This window comes from Eufriesea mexicana, unplaced genomic scaffold (genome assembly GCF_001483705.2).
Source record: "Eufriesea mexicana isolate 0111107269 unplaced genomic scaffold, ASM148370v2 scaffold13082, whole genome shotgun sequence".
Taxonomy (NCBI): domain Eukaryota; kingdom Metazoa; phylum Arthropoda; class Insecta; order Hymenoptera; family Apidae; genus Eufriesea; species Eufriesea mexicana.
Window position 1 is genome coordinate 12,765 of NW_016920609.1, and position 18,066 is coordinate 30,830.

The 18,066-nt window shown below is 37.0% G+C and overlaps 1 protein-coding gene across 1 annotated transcript; it reads left to right on the forward strand.

Moving 5' to 3' along the window:
- The first annotated feature begins 6,711 nt into the window (after nt 1-6,711).
- Nucleotides 6,712-17,815, forward strand: mtg (mind the gap). The gene is made up of 8 exons (XM_017908797.1): nt 6,712-6,751; nt 13,057-13,191; nt 14,685-14,797; nt 15,932-16,360; nt 16,484-16,729; nt 16,851-17,164; nt 17,273-17,453; nt 17,555-17,815. The coding sequence occupies exons 1-8, from the start codon at nt 6,712-6,714 to the stop codon at nt 17,813-17,815; spliced, it is 1,719 nt and encodes a 572-aa protein (XP_017764286.1).
- The last annotated feature ends 251 nt before the right edge of the window (nt 17,816-18,066 follow it).

The window sequence follows — 18,066 nt, forward strand, 5'->3', positions numbered from 1 at the left end:
GCCACGAGAGATAACGACGTAGTACGACGGGCCACACCCTTCCACTTCTGGCACTGTAGTTCGCGAAAAAACGGCGAAAAACGAAAAAGAACCACTGATTCTATTAGAGCACAGACGTCTCTATCGAGTGATGTGAAAAGATCCTAATCAGAAATCAAATTTCCAAAGAGCTAAGCCACGAAAGATGACGACGCAGTACGACCTGTCACACACTCTCATTTCCGGCACTGTATCTCGAAAAAAAATAGCGAAAATCGAAAAAAAGCCGCTGATTCTATTAGAGCACGGACGGATCTATCGAGTGATATGAAAAAAACCTAATCCGAATTCGAATTTCCAAAGAGCTAAGCCACGAAATATAACGACGCAGTACGACCTGTCACACGCTCTCACTTCCGGCACTGTATCTCGATAAAAAATCGCGAAAATCGAAAAAAAGACCACTGATTCTATTAGCGAAATGCCCGATCTATCGATTGATATAAAATATTCCAAATCATAAATCGAAATTTTGAAGAGCTAAGCCTCGTGAGATAACGACACAGTAAGACGTTAAATCGAAAAAAAGCCAACCAATTAACGAGTGATGACAAAATATTCTAATCCGTAGCAGGAATATCATATATGTAAGCGATGGAACGTAACGTAGTAACACGATTTTACACGCACTCCCACTTCCATCACTAAGTTCGATATCCAAACGATAACACGTAACAACACAACACGATTTAGACACACTTACACTTGCAGCACTTTATTTGACATATGCATCGTCGAAATCGTAGAATAATTGGGAAAAGTATTAAGAAACTGCTCGTTGCTTTCAATGCTAACGAATGTTCCAGTGGACGATCGAATTCTGCAATCTACAATTGATGATACTTTACTGTTCTGATGTATTATATGATTCGCACTCACTGCAGTACATTTTGCACGTGTATCGTTTGACGATTTGTATTGTTACTTTTCTCGACATGTAGTATATTACGACTGATCAAATGTTCACTGTTAGATATCTAGATATCGTATATATTATGGTATTGTTGCAAATATAACCTACAGTTGCAATTTTGTGAAATTATATCCGGTACCGCACATTATTATTCTTAAATATATATTTCGTTCGATTGCAGCAATTAAAACATCAATCGTTGATAGCACTACTTTAAGAAATGTTTTATGTAGATATTAAAAGTTTCACTTTGACGCGCGAAAATATCCACCATATGTTACCGGTACGTTCGAGGTGGTAGCGACTAGAAGTTTGCTGTGGCTGAACAAGCAATGTATTGTCGAGGGAGAACTTCAACTATAAAATAGTTTTATGTTAAAGTTTGATGTACAATACAATATCAAACAACGTTTCTTTTATTTATTAATAACAATTATGCAAATACAAACATGTATAACAAAAATGATTAATTGAAAATTGCTTAATTTCCACTATAAATACGTTGTAATTTAATTAAATATTTTTTAATAAGTATTACCGTTATAAAAGGTTCGCGAATCTTTGGAAAATCGGTTGAGTTCGGGAATATTCGTTTAACTTCGGTAAGGGTACCCTCAGTTGATATAGGCAGTCACAGGGCGCATGAGTAGCTCCTTGATCGTTGTAATACGTATATTGAAAATTGAATGTCATAAATTAACGTATTTATCTGTTTTTCACTTATAATAATTTCAAGTGTAATAGACCAGGGTATGTTGCCGCAAATTGTAAAGAAAGGATAAAAATACATAACGGAGAGAAACAGTGTTCAATATGTAAAAGATATAATCATATATGCAAAGATTGTGTTTTTAAAGAAAAAATGGTAAAGAAAATAGGAATGAAACTACCCATATGGCAGCTTTTCTCACAATAAATAAAGAGAGAACAGGAGCATATGTCATGATGGAAGCAGAAACATGGATTGTTGACTCTGGCTCAATGGTACATATGACACACAATGGTTTAAACTTATCAAAAAGTAATGTGTCTGTATGAGTAGCGAAAGCAAATGAGGTTATGAAAGCAGAGGGCATTGGAGAATTGGAATTTGAGGAATGAAAGCTTAGAACTGTCATGGTTGTACTAGAGGTAAGTGTGAACTTGATGTCAATAAGAGAAATCATGAGGCAAGGAAGAGAAATAAAATTTAGGGAAACAAAGATGGAAGGCATGAGTGATGAGAGGATATATGTGTGTATGGAATAAGTGAGAAGACAGTTGACTGTTGAGCATTGTGTGGTGAAGAGAGTTACATTAAGTATATGTCTAGAGCTGAATGTAAAAAAGTATTATATTATTTTCTTTGTTCCTGGTAGTGTGCCAAAGACCTTATTTTTGTTATTTGTTAAACAAATGCTTCATGTAATTTACAATAACAATATGTATATTGTTGAGAATATTACTTTCTAATGTATAAGTGGTTAAAACTACTTTTTCAGCGAAATCATTTATTCAGGCCTGTCGAAAGAAAGTATGTATCACTCGATTATAATAAAGCTACAAATATTCTTTCCATTGCTAATAAGATGAGTTTACATTCAGTTTCAAGTATACTTATAACAAACATAAAATGTTATTATTAAAATTAATATTGATTAAATAGTTCTTTTAATAAAACAGTTTACCTAACTTATGCCATGATGGGTGGGAGAAATACAACAATAAAATGATATAAATAACTGTCACACATTCTCCTTTCTTCTTTTTATTCTTTTAACACCCCCATAAAGTTTTTTACATTCTTTAACAAATGTGGACCACTCAGTTAGACAATCAGCATCCTCTTTTTTTTATCTTGCATATAACAAATTTACAAGCTTTATCCCATTCAACCTGTCACACAGTATAATCTTTCTTATTTTCTTTTTCAGTCTGACTTTACATAATAGTCTATATATTCACAAAACTTCCTTAAATCCTTCTATCAATAGTTCAATCTCACTTTCAATTGAAAGAGTTACCACGCTTTGTTTTTCATTATTACAATGCTCTAAGTCACTGTTTCAATATATTAGCACTCCCATAAACAATTCAGCATCTCGTGTTGTATCCTATGAAACATCATTTTCGCATTTTATTTCTTTGGTTTCTGTTTTTTTCCCAAATTCAAGTCAATATACCATTGTGCCACTCAAATATTTCAATATTCCCTTCAATCCATTCATTTGTGATTCATGGTTAAATCATGACAAACATCCTACTACAAATGAGATGTCTAAATAGTCATTAGTATTTAAATACATGAGTTTCCCTAATAATTCTTGATATTGGTTTATCTTGCACCTTTTGCTGTGCCGATGGTCATCTATACTAATATTCACATCCATTGGGGTTAAAACTGTATTGCATTCTTCCGTTCTATGGGATTCCAACAATTTTTCTACATAGTGCTTTAAATGCATATGGCTTTTTCCATCCCTTTTCTCCATTTACATTCCCAAAACTATCCTAGCCTTCTCCAATAATTTCAATATTCCTTTTTCGCTCTATTATTAATAAAACATAAGAGAACAATAGCTTATATCTTACACTATTTATTTACAACTGAGGGTTATATTAATACAATCAATCAAATCAAAAAATCAAAAATCAAAATAAAAACATCATTTGTGTGGTGCAGGTACACCTCCATGGACACAACAATGCTTCCTACGTGCACCACAGCATTTCCAAAATGCTTTTTGATTAATTTATGAACTTTCATAATTGCATCATATAGGCGTACCTTTGGCAAACTTTCTAATATAATTTTGGACATTAATTTCTTTTTAATTATTTAATTATTAGTAATTATTATCATTAATTACTATTTTTAGTACAATTAATTTGTGACTTCCATACACACATTATAAAAATAATGTTCCTGTATATTTTCTGATATCATTTTTGATCATATTTTACTTCCTGTTTTATCCATAATTAATTATTTTATCGGACAATCATGACGATCGTTGATATCAAATCACGTATGGCTTCAAATAATTATCAGTAACTAATTCATTAGCATCAAATTATGTTCGAAAATTGCATAAGAATGTTGCTAAAAGTATCAGCTTTCCGATGCAACTACAAAAGTTCGCGAATTAATCATAGAAATTAAGTAATTTGTTAATTTTCACTGCCTAAGCTACTCTGTTCTTTTCTAACCATCTTCTGTCCTCGTCTGTCACGTGGTTTTAGACGACCTTCTCGTACATTCTATGTTTCTGCTCTCAAACCTGAGCTTCGAGTTTAAAATCATAGACGGCGTTGATCGAAATTGGTTGGATTTTCTATTTTTGTCTATCTTATTGAAGGTATTGCGGACGCATCAACGGATTCCATTACACGCATATTGAGTTTATTTTTTGAACGACAGAATATCTTTAGGTTTCCCCTTTTATTTATGTATCGTTATGTCAAAAATGATAAAAAATATATTTGTTGCGAGGACACTGAAGAAGGATATATCGTTGTTATGGAGTAACTGTGATCTGTGTTAAGGTTATTAATAGGATAGGTGAGAAAATAGAATTTATTTTATTTTTATGCTTAATTTATTTTTCGTGCAATGAAATTCTTGTTTCCATTTTGAATAACGCTGCATACAATTTTTATACAATTAGGTTATTACATTACGGTATATTTCGAAAATACAATTTAAATTAGAGCTAAGAGACTTTCTTGTATAAATATATATACATATTTATATGACTTTGTTCGTTATTTTGTTCAACTTGTAGTAATTAAGGGTTAGGTTTGTATTTATATGTATATATATAATTACAAAATTTAATACATGAGCATTCTGAATTGTGTTATGCAAAATGTTTTTTGCTGCATTTGCACTGTGTGCCGATAGGTCGAGCCAGTAGCGCGCTCTTTCTCCATCATTTTGAATTAGTCGATTCTGTCACGAAAAATTTTAACCCAATATTTATTAATAAATACTTACGTTATTATATACTTAATTACCCAGATCAATAAATTATTATTTCTAGAACATAAACATCGAAGAATTTGGAGTAAAGTGCAGCCATTAAACCTTGACATAGGCTTGACATTCACTTGGTCAAGTGCATAATAATAGCTTCTAGCAGCAAACTGCAACCATCCGTTTAAATGAAAGTGGCTAAATATAACTATATACTTTTTTATAGTGTTGATATATTTTTTATTTATTTGGAATACCATCATTGAAACAATATTTATAAATCAACAGTGTTAAGGACTGCACGACCAATTTCTTAAGGCACCTTTACAAAGTAAAAGGCACGATTTCACTGTAAAATCGGTGCAACGGAATGCACAGTTACGTCACTTAACTCGCACTTAGAATTCGAAGTGTATCCAATAACCGCAGGCACCTGTAAACAGTTAGTTCAACTTTACAACAACGGTTAATAATGCACAGGTAAACTAAAAACGTATTAGTGGTTTGTTCATTTTATGTAATCCAAAACATCCAATTTTTTCAACGTCAAATATTATTCTCTGACATTCCAAGATTTTAATCAATCCATTAGCGTAACATTTTTATTACGGTCTAAAATTCTTCAGCACTATGCGACGTCCGTATTCTTATTCTACAGCTTGATATAATCACTTTCAGAGAAAGAAGAGAGAGGAGAAAAATCTTCTTGGTGTAGATAGTATCGTTTCTCGAAGCTTTTAAAGACCTAGTTGAAAAAACCAGTCGATCCTCCTTACCGGTCGATCAATTCGCTCGGCTCTGAATGAACGCACAGCGATCCCGTTATCGTTTCGTCCGAGTGGGTCACCGACACCTGGACAGGATTTTACTCGAAGTCACTTCGACGTGCACGTATCGAACCTGTGCCGTGAACAAACCGTTCTCGTTGATACTTGGTGGGGCTCGACAGGACCGTCTCACCTTCTGAAGTAGTCGTTCGAGGCACCTGAACAATTTCTAATCTTCTTAAAAATTTTTCGTATAAAGAAACGATAAATTAATCTTGCATTCAAACCTCGGCAATTTCAATCGTCACACCAAAGTTCAAATTAGAGTAAAATTAAACTCATTCTATAAAGCACTCTCCCTTTTTCTCAGAAAGACGCAACACCTTTCTTCTGATTTCAGAAAGTTGCACATAGTTTGCACACAGGTCAAAGAAAAAGTATCGTTAACTAAGCAATTATGTTAATTCAATTTGTTTATTCCACAAACATTAACCGACGTTCAGCGAGCTAAGTCAGGCTTATCTTAATGAGCATGCAGAAAATCTCACAGATATAATGATAGGGATATTCATGGAGCTCCCTGTTTGTCACATGTTTCAAAAAATATTCCTATCTGCTGCATATATAATATGACATATTAAAACGTTTACCGAGCTCTTGGAGAAGGAAGAGAGGGGATCTTGAAAGTGGAGCCGAGTTTCAGCCGTCCCTGGAAACCAGATGGGGTCTGAAAGTGCCCCGCGTGCTCGCCTTCGAAGAACATATCCATGCAGTATTAGTATCCGCGGGAACGAGTAACCTGTCGTACCTTTTTATCTCTGTATCGTGAAGTATCACGTTCAGCAACGGCTCGTAAGGTCGTTTCGCGGACGTTGTCTCTTTCGATCATCGTAGGCTAGAGAGTAATCTACGAACATTGACGTCCTGTTCGCGAAAACGTCTTCGACTAAAAGGAAACGTCTCGAGGGAACATATCGAGACGATTATCGTTGATTTTGCCATATTCCTGCGCGGTAATCAAAACTGGATCGACAAGTATGAAGATCGCCACGACTTTGTTCATCTTCGTAGTTGTTGGTACGTACGATTTGTCTGTCTCAAAACGCAGCTTCTAGGATCGATATGTACATCTCTCGTGATCGTGTGACTGATTCTAGAATTCTAGGTTTTAAATTGGTAGTGTGGTATATGTAGAGGTGAAGTTTGAATGAAATTGTATTATTAGATTCTGGTAGTAGAGTTTAGTACGTGACCGCTGTAGAAACTTTAACGCCGTTCAATGAGAGTGACGATGTTTCTTAGAGATGCTTACAATTGGTGCAGCGTTTCATAACGTTTAGATGTAATATATGTATATTTGGTTTATAGAAGAATGGTGAAAGTGTGGTCGTAATATTACCTTGAAATTGTCACGAAATGTCGCGAACCCGGTGATCAAATAAGGTTTCTGGCGCAGTAGGTCCTTTCACGGAATAAACAGTACAAATTTGAAGATAAATGTTTAGACTGGCAGCTGCGTTTCTAAGAATAAGCTAATACACTTGGATATTCGTGTGCAAATACTTTTCACGTCATCCATTTATGAAATTATATTTTTTTATCACACGAATATCTGAGAGTTGGCGCGAACCTCGGTCTGAAGTTCCACTCTAATAAAATGTATTATATCCTGTATAATTTCTATAAAGGTTATATTTAATACTCAGTAACTAGTTTCCAATACGAACAAATTTTATAGAAGAGAAATCAGTTTTATTTTGTCCAATCTTATTCTTTTCTCTAATCTATCAAATGATAGATATAACGTAACGATTGGGAACTGGTTTTCGAGGTATCTTGGGTAACTCGCAGGTTTTTGGGCCTTTTTCCATTATCCACGCTTTGTATCAAGGCATTTTATATTCTGTGCTATCGATCCCCGACCTATCTTGACTGACTGCATTGTTTACTCGATCTTACTACTTAAACTTGCCTATCACTCGATCTTACTATTACTGGACTTCACTACTCGATCTTCAAATAATAGTCTTTCATTGCGATACTAATGTTCTAGTACTTCTCTAGGGTGAACGCTGTTATTCTTCTCATTTTAGTGCAGAGATCTTTGTAAATACAATTCTGCGTACCGAAGAGTGCGGGAAGCATTGCGTTCCTAACCGCACTATCCCATGATTCTTCATGGGCTAGCAGAAGTAATTTTCAATAATTTTACGGTCTTCTTCCCAGCGACCTGAGCATGACCGATACATGTATTCGCGTTACACCACAGTGTTACGGTGTTACGGATACTCTTTGCTAGCTCGCAAAGTTTCTTTCAAAAATTTCAACTTCTACGGAATTTACAGACACCAGAGGTGCTTTATCAGACTTCGTTTCGCATAATTAAGAGCTAAAGATGGGACGAGGTGCCATAAACACGTCTCAGAAATGTATATAATTATGTAAATAAGTGACGAAATAACAAATATAAAATTGTGCACGCGATCTCCTGTGATATTTAAAAATAATTCTGCTCCCACCAGCAAAGAGCCGATGAGGACTTTCAACTATCTTGACTGATCTACATATTACTTAAATACTTACGTAATGGAAAATAATTCCAAGAGATTTCAAATTTCACAGATAAAATGGAAGAAATTATTGCGAATACGTGAATCCACTTTATCTACATCGAACTAGAGACATACTTCTCTGAGATTTTACTCGAATTTGTTCATCCACGGTGTCTATATTCCCGCGTAACGAGTACTCCTCTCATAAGCCGGCAGCTCGTTGGAACGGCGCATTGAATGACCACGTCCCAACGAGTACGGAATCATTGAGCAGAAAAAGTAACAGTAAACTCAGTCTATCGTACGCATCGGCGCGAACTAGAAAGTGCAAAAACATTGCTTTTCCACAGCTAAAATATTGATACGAGGAGAAATAGAACAGACGAAAGTATGCAATTGCTACCGTGGTGTCGTCAATTACAGCCGCGATCGAGAAAGGCGATTGAAATCGAACTGTCGTGCACGTCATTGGTAAATTACATATTTTCGTCCAGTGGAACAATCTCGGTCTAACACGTGGGCACAACAGCGAGATATGGGTCGTGAAAATCCCTGATCTCTGTCACGATACCTTTTTCGATGCCAGTAGCGTATTCCTCATTATCGTGTCACAATGCACTGTGCCAATCTCGCGGGAACTTTCTCCGTGTATTTATCGAAAAAATAACTTTCACGCCAGGATCGGGTGATAATTAGTCGAATCGTGACAAAAATGTGACAGCTTACTCGTTCTTACAGATGTAAATGATAGGATTGAAATTGTCAGCTTCCTTTTGAAAGAAAAACACGCGTAATAAACGTCCCAGGAAGATTTTTCTTGCAATTAATAGCCTGTCGATCGAACGAATTCCTTCGATGGACATATTGCTTTCGAAATGTATTCAAACACCGATTCTGTGAGATGATTATCGCCAGATTTCGATAACGCGTTGGCTAGATTTTCGACGGTCGTGTTATTTAGGGAACCGGGTCAGCAACGGGTTTATGTGAACGCTTCATTTCTGACTGGTCACTTTCTACATAACTCTGACCAGGCGTGATACTCCTCTTAGTGTTTCAGTTTGAACTTACCTCGTATTTTTAATCGTTTCCTCCTCTCCTTATCGTTTGAGGACATCTATAATATTGACAGTACGACGATAAGTAAATGACCTGAAATAAATTTCAGTAGCACACGGGATCGAAGTTGCGTCTAATAAGAATGGAAAGGAATAGCTTTCTAGTCTCTACATCCTCGATTAACGTGTTCCTCCAACGACGCGTTCGTTGATGACGATTAGAACGTCGGTTAAGGAATTGATCAAACATGGAGGCAGGAGGCGATAAATCGCTGTGGGACTTTCGATTTCGAGACTCTGCGATTTTGTCTCGTGTCGAAATGCCATCGGCGTTTCGCAATTACGGAAAATCGGACGACTAGCTCGCGAATCGCTGGCGAAGTACGAAACGAGAGGCGACTTCGAAGGAGTGCCGATCCCAAGGTAAAGGTAAAGGCCGCGTTCGTGGGAAAGTGTTGCACGAGTTTACTCGTCCGCGAGTATCGTTACATCGTTGCACGTAGATGAGGAAGCGGCGTTAGACGAAGAAAAGTGAATTTTACCTGCATTCACAGAAACCCCTTTCTGTGTAACTATGCGGTAACTAGGGACGATCGTGAGAGATGAACAGCGAAAGTGACCTTGAGATTTTTACCACTAGAGTCATCGTCCTCGTTTCTGGACGATTAGAATCTGGGACCAGGTCTCGGGACAGGATTAGAAAGAATTCGTGCTGTCGAATGAATACGAAGCAAATTTTAATGGAGGGGATACGCTGAAAAGGGTTTGGACGAGTTACGTAACTCAAAATGAGTTTCGAAATTTCTGAATACGCGTAATTACTAGGTTGTACTGTATTTCCAATTAGATGTTATATCCCAGGAAGACTACCGTATTTTTCTTTTCATCTTTATTAAATTAGAAAACGTAGAAAGCTAGCTTTTTCGCCATTTTTTCCTTTGTTTTGCACATCGTGATTTAATGAATTGATCGACCTGCATGTGATTCGTTACCGAGGTTGAAATTTCAAAGACACCAGGAAACGATCGATTTAGAAAGCAGAAATGAAACAAGACAAAACGAATTTCTATTCTATGATTATCGCTGTCGACGTTTTTTGAGGAAATCAGCTAGAGGTAAATTTGCTTGCTTGAATATCTTAATTATATGTTAAGTATAATAATTTCGATTATATAGGCAACTAAGATTTCTTTCAATTTTATTTCTTTGTCATAGAGGCGAATGAATATAATAGGCCGAGTTATACTTTTTGCTTTAATTATTCGTTATGTGACATTCTCTTTAAAGAGAATCGGCGCTTTTATTCTTCGATAACTCGGTCAATAAGTAGGTTTGAGCACTTGTACGTTAAGCTTTCTCGTCCCGAAAATTTCACTATGTTCCAATACACGTAACATAATTTCTATAAACTACTTCTGTCGTCATATGACCAGTGTTCTTCGTTAAAGTAACATTTTTCGATCCATAAACAGTTTCGAATTGATATTCTCGTTTTTAAATGAAACAAAAGGTTTTCGCTGAATTTCATCACTACCTCGGACCATATATCATCCTACCATTGCCTAGTTCTTCGATTATTGCGAAACACTATGACACCGTCCTTCCCACGTTTGTGTAATATTATATAAAATCACGGTGTTGAAAAATATGAGCGAAGGACGTAGCAAAAGTCAAAAATACATTTACTTTACTGAAAATGAAAAATTAAATTTGTATATACCAAAATTACAATTTTGGAATTGTCAAATTACTATGGTATATAATACACATTTTTTAATTCTATTATTCACCAAGTTAACTATTTCCAATTATTTCCCATAAAATTTACCATCCTCTTCAGCTAGAAATTATTAAATCTTTATTATTAAATCTTTATTACTTACCACTGTCGTCCAGCGTTTGCATCCCGTGATTACTCCAGCACCATAATTTATCGTTGTGCAATTTCATCCATTCGATACAACAGTAGTAAAACAAAAAGTTCGCTATTTAGAGCGTAAAAGAAATTCGTCGAAGGAATTGAACAAAGTAGAAAGAAAGAAACGTGGCTGTTAACCAGCAACTGCTTAGCTCGTAAAATTGCTTCGCGCGATTACCACAAATGTGTCGTTCGTTTCGCAACTTTTATTTTGAAAAGCATGCTTTCAAGTGGACTTCCATGACGCGGAACTGATTTTGAGACACGAGGAATCGACCTGCTCGGTGGACGTGGTCGAAAGGTTGACTCGACTTTTCAAGTGGGTCAGTAGGCTGTGGCCCAATGGCACGCCTAAGATCCGGCAGATCTTCCCTGCACACGAGTTCCGGAAGTACCTTTCACAAACTTTGGGACATTCCTTGGAAAGTTTCGGTATGACACACGAAAATTCCAAAAATATTCGTCGATTGTCGTAACACCGGTTAATCTACAAAGTCTTTCCCCAGCTCTTATTATACAAATTCTAAATTTTCCCATAAAGATCTTTGGCTAGTGACTTCTTTCGAATGTAAAATTTCGAATGTTCCAACTTTTGAAAATAGGGATACAACGTGCGGTAATATGAAATTTTAACTTATTACACGTGTTACGGAGAATCATAGTTTGTAGGTGTGAAATGGACACGATCTCTGTTTGAACTTTCTTTTAAGGTTTGCTCGTGGTTCTTTTTCCATACCCTAGAAAACCGCAAATATTGGAAGATTTCAGTTCCTCCTCGTGGAAGTATCATTATCCCTCACGATTGAGTCATTTCGACGGTAAACATTACAGACTTGATGACAACGTAATACGAGTATGATAGGCAGTATCAACTCTTGACTTGATCACCGATTTCACCGAGATTGCCTGTGCATGAAAAGAAAACGAAACTGTAATTACGTATCCATCTACATGCCATACACCACGATTATTCGCATCAAATTCAACTAGTCTTATTTCAATTTCTCTCGAGACATTCTCGTGTCATGGTTCTTTCCATTTGACTAATAAAAAATAATAAAGTTGATTAATAAAAATTTCGTCGATGTGCCAGGGAGTGGAAATTTGCAGCGAGAGAGCTTTGTCGTCAGGGAAATTGAAACTAAATTGAAAAATTCGCATGAATTTCGTTGGTTACCTAATATGACCAAGGTCGTCGTACTCGGCCAGACTTTCATTACTCTCGACCAGAGATGGTCGTTCGAGATACCTGGACACTTACTGACAAGGATCAATAGCACAGATTAGGAACTGCGGACCATCAGCCCACAAATCGAAATTTATGGGAACCCTGATCTCGGATTTCGAAGCGGTTCTCGCGTTGGCGATCCAGTCGAGATCGTCCTCGATTAAATCCCTGTTAACTGATCCAGCTAAGAATAACAAAGAGGACATAAGTTTCCATCGTATTGGGGTTCCAGTGAGATCCACTGGGCATTTTTACTGGCAAAAATCCGGTTTAAAAAGGTTGAACTTTCTCTAAGATTTATTTTATCGTTTTTAAATACATCTGACTCGAAACGTGATTCAGCTTTGGTAATTCAAAGTATCGCGCGAAATAAATAATTTGTAGAAGAATAGTAGGATGCAAGACATCGTTTGCAGAAAGCAAAAATGTAAGAATTGGTTACAAATTTTACTTGTAGTGGATTAATCTTCAGGAAAGAAAATTAGAAGACATTAATTTCACCTGTGTAATGCGAGTTGCGATAGAAATAATTAATCTGGTTAAATGAATTTACGATGGAATCAGAAGTCTATCAGTTGGGTCAGATCAGGGATCCATAGTGTTCTTCTCTTCCGGTTTGGTTGCAGGATGCACGTGGCGGGAGACACTAGGGACATGCGTGTTTCAGTCGGACTTTGGTTTCGTGCTTAACTGCGCCTTCAAAAAGTCTGGCCTTTTTCGAGTACGAAATCTTGGAGGTGTCAAAGGTTACGTCGGCCTGGGTGAGTCGAAATAATAGGGCGAAACTCTTTTCGCGAAAGAATTGCTCTAATAGTCATCGATGACGCGAGAACTCGCGCGTATGATCTCACTCTTGAGAGGAAGTTTAAATATTCCGCCGCCATTTTTGTAATTAATCGGTTACGAATGTACTGTAAATATGTTACATATTACTAATAACGATGTACCGTGTAAAAAAGAAAGTACTATTGCTTTGTCGCCTATTTTCTATTGCTTTTCTTAACTATCGAGTAAATACTAATGCTTGAAATAATCGCTAAACATAGTTTAACGATTTCTTTAGCGAATTACACGCTTGTTACGTCCTCTCTGCCGTCATGTAAATCGATTGTTTGATTTTTCTTTTAACTATCGATCGAAATGCAGCGAGTTATTATACTTTCTTGGACGACTTGCTAATAACGTACTTTCCATTCCTGTTTAAATTTATAATTTGGTGTCTTGGATTTGTGAAACATCCGAACACTACCGTGTCGTTCAAAAAGGAAGAATTCGAACGATTTATGTATCATTCCGTGCAACGGTTCATTATGCAAGGACCAAGTTATTGAACACTTCAACGTTACATCACGCGACTCACACTGTAGAGCAGGTCAGATGTGAATGACTTTGCAAAATTAATAGCAGAGGAATTTGCACCCTTTCTTTCGTACCATCGTATTCATAAATGGAAAGCTTGACACCAGTGTACCATAACACCCGGTTAATTTTACAAATCTGCTGTAACGTGTGATTAACTGCTTCTTTTGTAACGCGAATTATCATTAAGATTTCACCTCGCGAAGTTACCAAATTTCTTAGGTATTATCGTCAAAGTATTTTAATTCGTTTCTAAATTGTTCGCATAAATTCGGCAAGCGGTAAATAAAAGGTACCGTGACCAAAATAATCGCCTAGATATTTCTGACATACCTAGAAATTTGGCATGTACAACGTTCCATTAAAAGAAGTCCGTCTCACTTACCACGAAAGGATGCAGAAAGTGAATCACCACGTCAGAAACTACCAGTTAATCGAGACATGCGTGAAATGACCAATGACACTCTAACCGAGAAAAATGTCTCTTTGTAACCTACTTCCATGTCACTATGGTGAACTCGAATAGGAGCTGACTGAAAAAAATGTTATAATACGCGTTACATTATTCATCGCCTTGGCCCGGTCCAGATGTCAACGATTGTCTTATAAAAGATGACACCTGGGATAAAAAACGTGATTTGCATTAGAACCGAGCGAAGATCAGCTGAATGATCATAGAAGCCCACGGTTGTTTGCGCATTAGCAGAACAGCGCAAAAACAACGCTGTTCTTGTGCAACACGTGGTTGCTTAACTTTCTTCAGACTCCTATCTGTAGACTCGTCCAGTCTTCTGAGAGATCTGATTTCTCGTGCTTTTCTAACAGCGACTGTTATCGAATATGGAAAAAATAATCGATAAATATTTAGCTACATTAAAATTATTATTAACTTCAGGATTTTCCGTGGGTGACGAACTGGGATTTGCACAATCCCTGTCCAATTTAGAGGCAAACAAACGGAGAAGCGTGCAGACTGGTAGAGGAGGTGTACCATCCTACACTAATACGGTAAGAATTCCCCAAAAATGATAAATAACAAGAAATTATTAAAAATTTATTCCTCCGTGTACGTGTAAAGGTACATATAAATATATCACGGGTTAGAATCTTTACATTCGAAGAAATAGCCTCGTGGACGATGTGAAGAAGATTTATTGAATCGATTTTCAATACGTTCCGCTTCGCGGGCACCTAACTTCGCATAAACTAGTTCAAGGAAAGATGTATAAGAACAAGTGTGGAAGTTGAAAGCATTCCATCGTAATGCCAAGATGTTCCTCTTTGTTTTTTTTTTTCTCGTATTAATTGCATGCATTCCGGCTGAATCTGTGGAATACGATGCTCCATGCTGCTCCTCTTGCGTAATCGTGAACTCCATCTAGTCGTACAATTTCACGAGATTTACATGTCGGAATAAATAGCTTCTTTGTATACAGTCGGATAAAAAGAGCGACTATTTCTTTTCTGTATTAGTTTGAATCTATATGGACTTGGTAATAAAATTGTTTTAAGAGGGAAATTTCGTTTTTAGAAATTGTAGGTTCTATTTCCCTTTTCCTTGCTTATGTTTCTCGACATCCAACACGTCAAACGAGTTTGTTTTCAATCATTCCGATAGAACTCGATCAAATCCTGAGAATACGCTATCGGCCTTGCAGTAATTAGTGCGTGAATGTCGATAGAACTCTCTTCGCGTACAGCTTTCCATAATAATAACACGGCCTAGTGCAAGGTTTGCATTTTTACAGTAATTCATACGTAGCGTAAATTGCATTTTAATATAGATAAACAAGAAAAGGACGAATGAAGTGGAACAAGGATTTGGAATTTTTAGCATACTTCGGTTTTACCAGGGACAGAGTGCGCGTAAATTAATAACGCGTGTCTTGTTCTTGAAATTGATTCTCATTACATTGTGAAACTAATTGCCAGTTACATGCTCCGTTCTCCATGTCTTTCTTGAACGTATTGTAAGCATTGTATACATTACGTCAATTGCATAAAAGTATTATTTATTCCATAGACTTGAAAGAAAAACAGTTGGTATATCGTATAGAAGCACTCGTCTGTCATATATGTATTCCACGTGGGATAAATTTATTTATAAAAATTGTTTAAAGTACCAGTAATAATTTTTTTAAGGCTACCAACCGAGACGAAGTTAGGCAACACGCGCAGAATACTCGACAAGTGGTGCCTCCTTTTAAACCTCTACCACCTGGAGCAGCACGACCAATAGCTCAGCAACCGGAACGTCAAAAATTGGTGGTGCAACAAAATTCCACGGTTCTTAGAACCGTTCCGGCACCCTCTTTGTCAGGAACGCAGCAGGATTTGGTGAGACAACAGCAATTGATTCAACAGGAAGCGAAGCAGAAGCAACAACTGAAGCTGCAACAGGAAGCATTCGCATTGCAAGTGCTGAAGCAACAGAGGCTACAACAACAGGAGGCTATGAGACAGCAACAGTTGCAGAAGCTTCAGCAGCAGCAACAAAAACAACAACAAATGGTCGTGCAGCAGCAGAAGAGGCATCAACAGATAGTTCCGATGCAAGTGAAAAGAGATCAGGTAATCTCAGCTAGACTTAGATTATTTCTTTTCTTTATTACTTATAAGAATTTTTGTTTTATCTAATTAAAACGACCATTGGTTTCTTTCGATTGAATTTTTACTGTAATGTATCTTCTTCAGACGCCACAGATGATCGCAGTTGCAGCTTCAATACCAGGAAAATTACCTAACATCGTAGCTGCAATCCCACCAGTTGGTAGCATCATAGAACCAGACCCTTCATCGAAATCAGGGTCTCCAAGTGACAGCTTACCACCCTTCATTTCAATGCCACAGTCATTGTCACAGTTGACAGATCGAATTAGCAATAGCCCTGTTATTTTGGAGGATTCTGATAACGAGGTGTCAAAAGATGACTTCAATCAGGTAATTACTTGCGATTTTCCTATGTAATAATATTAATAAATAAATAATGTTCTTCCTATCAACTTCTCAATAAATTTATCCTGGTCGAAGATGAATAAAGAATACTAATACGAATTTTTAGTTACCTTTACCTGGGGATGAAGTTGCTTCATCTGTCAACGAGATGACTTTATTGTCCCTCCACCCAATGTCAGCTGAACCGAGTCAGTCACAACAACAAACCGAGAAACGACAATCTTTGCCATCGTCCTTGCCATCTTTAGCGCCCATTCAGGGTATGGAGACATCGTTGAAAGCTTTGGCAGAAGCTAGCAACATCACTCTGGAAGCTTTAGAAGCAGCTATCCTTCTCAGACAGCAGCAACTGTTAAGGAAACAGCAAGGACCAACCAGTACAAGCACGACAACCACGACTACAATGTCTCCACACAAAAAGTATCTTATACGACTCTTTACTTATCGTATTAATTAAAATATTCCCCTTTCATATGCTTTCGAGCATCGAGGAATTTTAATTCTTGCAATTTTCTTGAATTCTTTCAGCAAATATAATCCTGGGGCCACCAAAGTAATGAATGCACCTCGAGAATATTATCCAATGGGCTACGACAAGAATTTCGACGACAATTTCGCCAGTCGCGTGGATCTTCCGGATACAAGCTTTTATTGCGGCGACCAAAAGCATTTCCCAGGTCTTTACGCCGACGAGGATCTCGGCTGCATGGTAGAGTATCATTTATCGAAATACCTCGATTACTTCAGAATAATTAACGTCAAATAATTTCTACGAAACGAAGATTAAATTTTAATTTCACGAACGACCAGGTATTCCATGTTTGTGCACTGACAGACGATGGGCTGATCATGAAGAGCTTCCTCTGTCCAGAGTCCACCTTGTTTGATCAAACGATCCTCAAATGCAACTGGTGGTTTTACGTGGACTGTAAAGCCTCCAAGAGCTTATATGACAGTAACATTCCAATCAGCAAGAGTTATCAGCTGATGAAAGCTCTGGCTTTTTTCTCAGCGTACAAAAACCACGATAATAGTACAACTGCTCAAGAAAACTCAGAGACCTTGGAATAGTCCCTGGGCTCACAGAAAGACTAAATCTTTATTCTTAGCTTATTAGTTGGGCATCCCTTATAACTTTTAATCGGTTCTACGATTGCCAATTTACGTTCCTTTGGTCCATTAAGTCTTGAATTATTTCAGATTAGCTTCTTTATTTATTTCAATATCGAGCTATTTTCTGAATTACGTTTTCCTGTCGTGGGAAGTATTGAATGACTTGCAGACTTCTGCTTTGCCACGACGCGTGATCTTAATGGATTAAA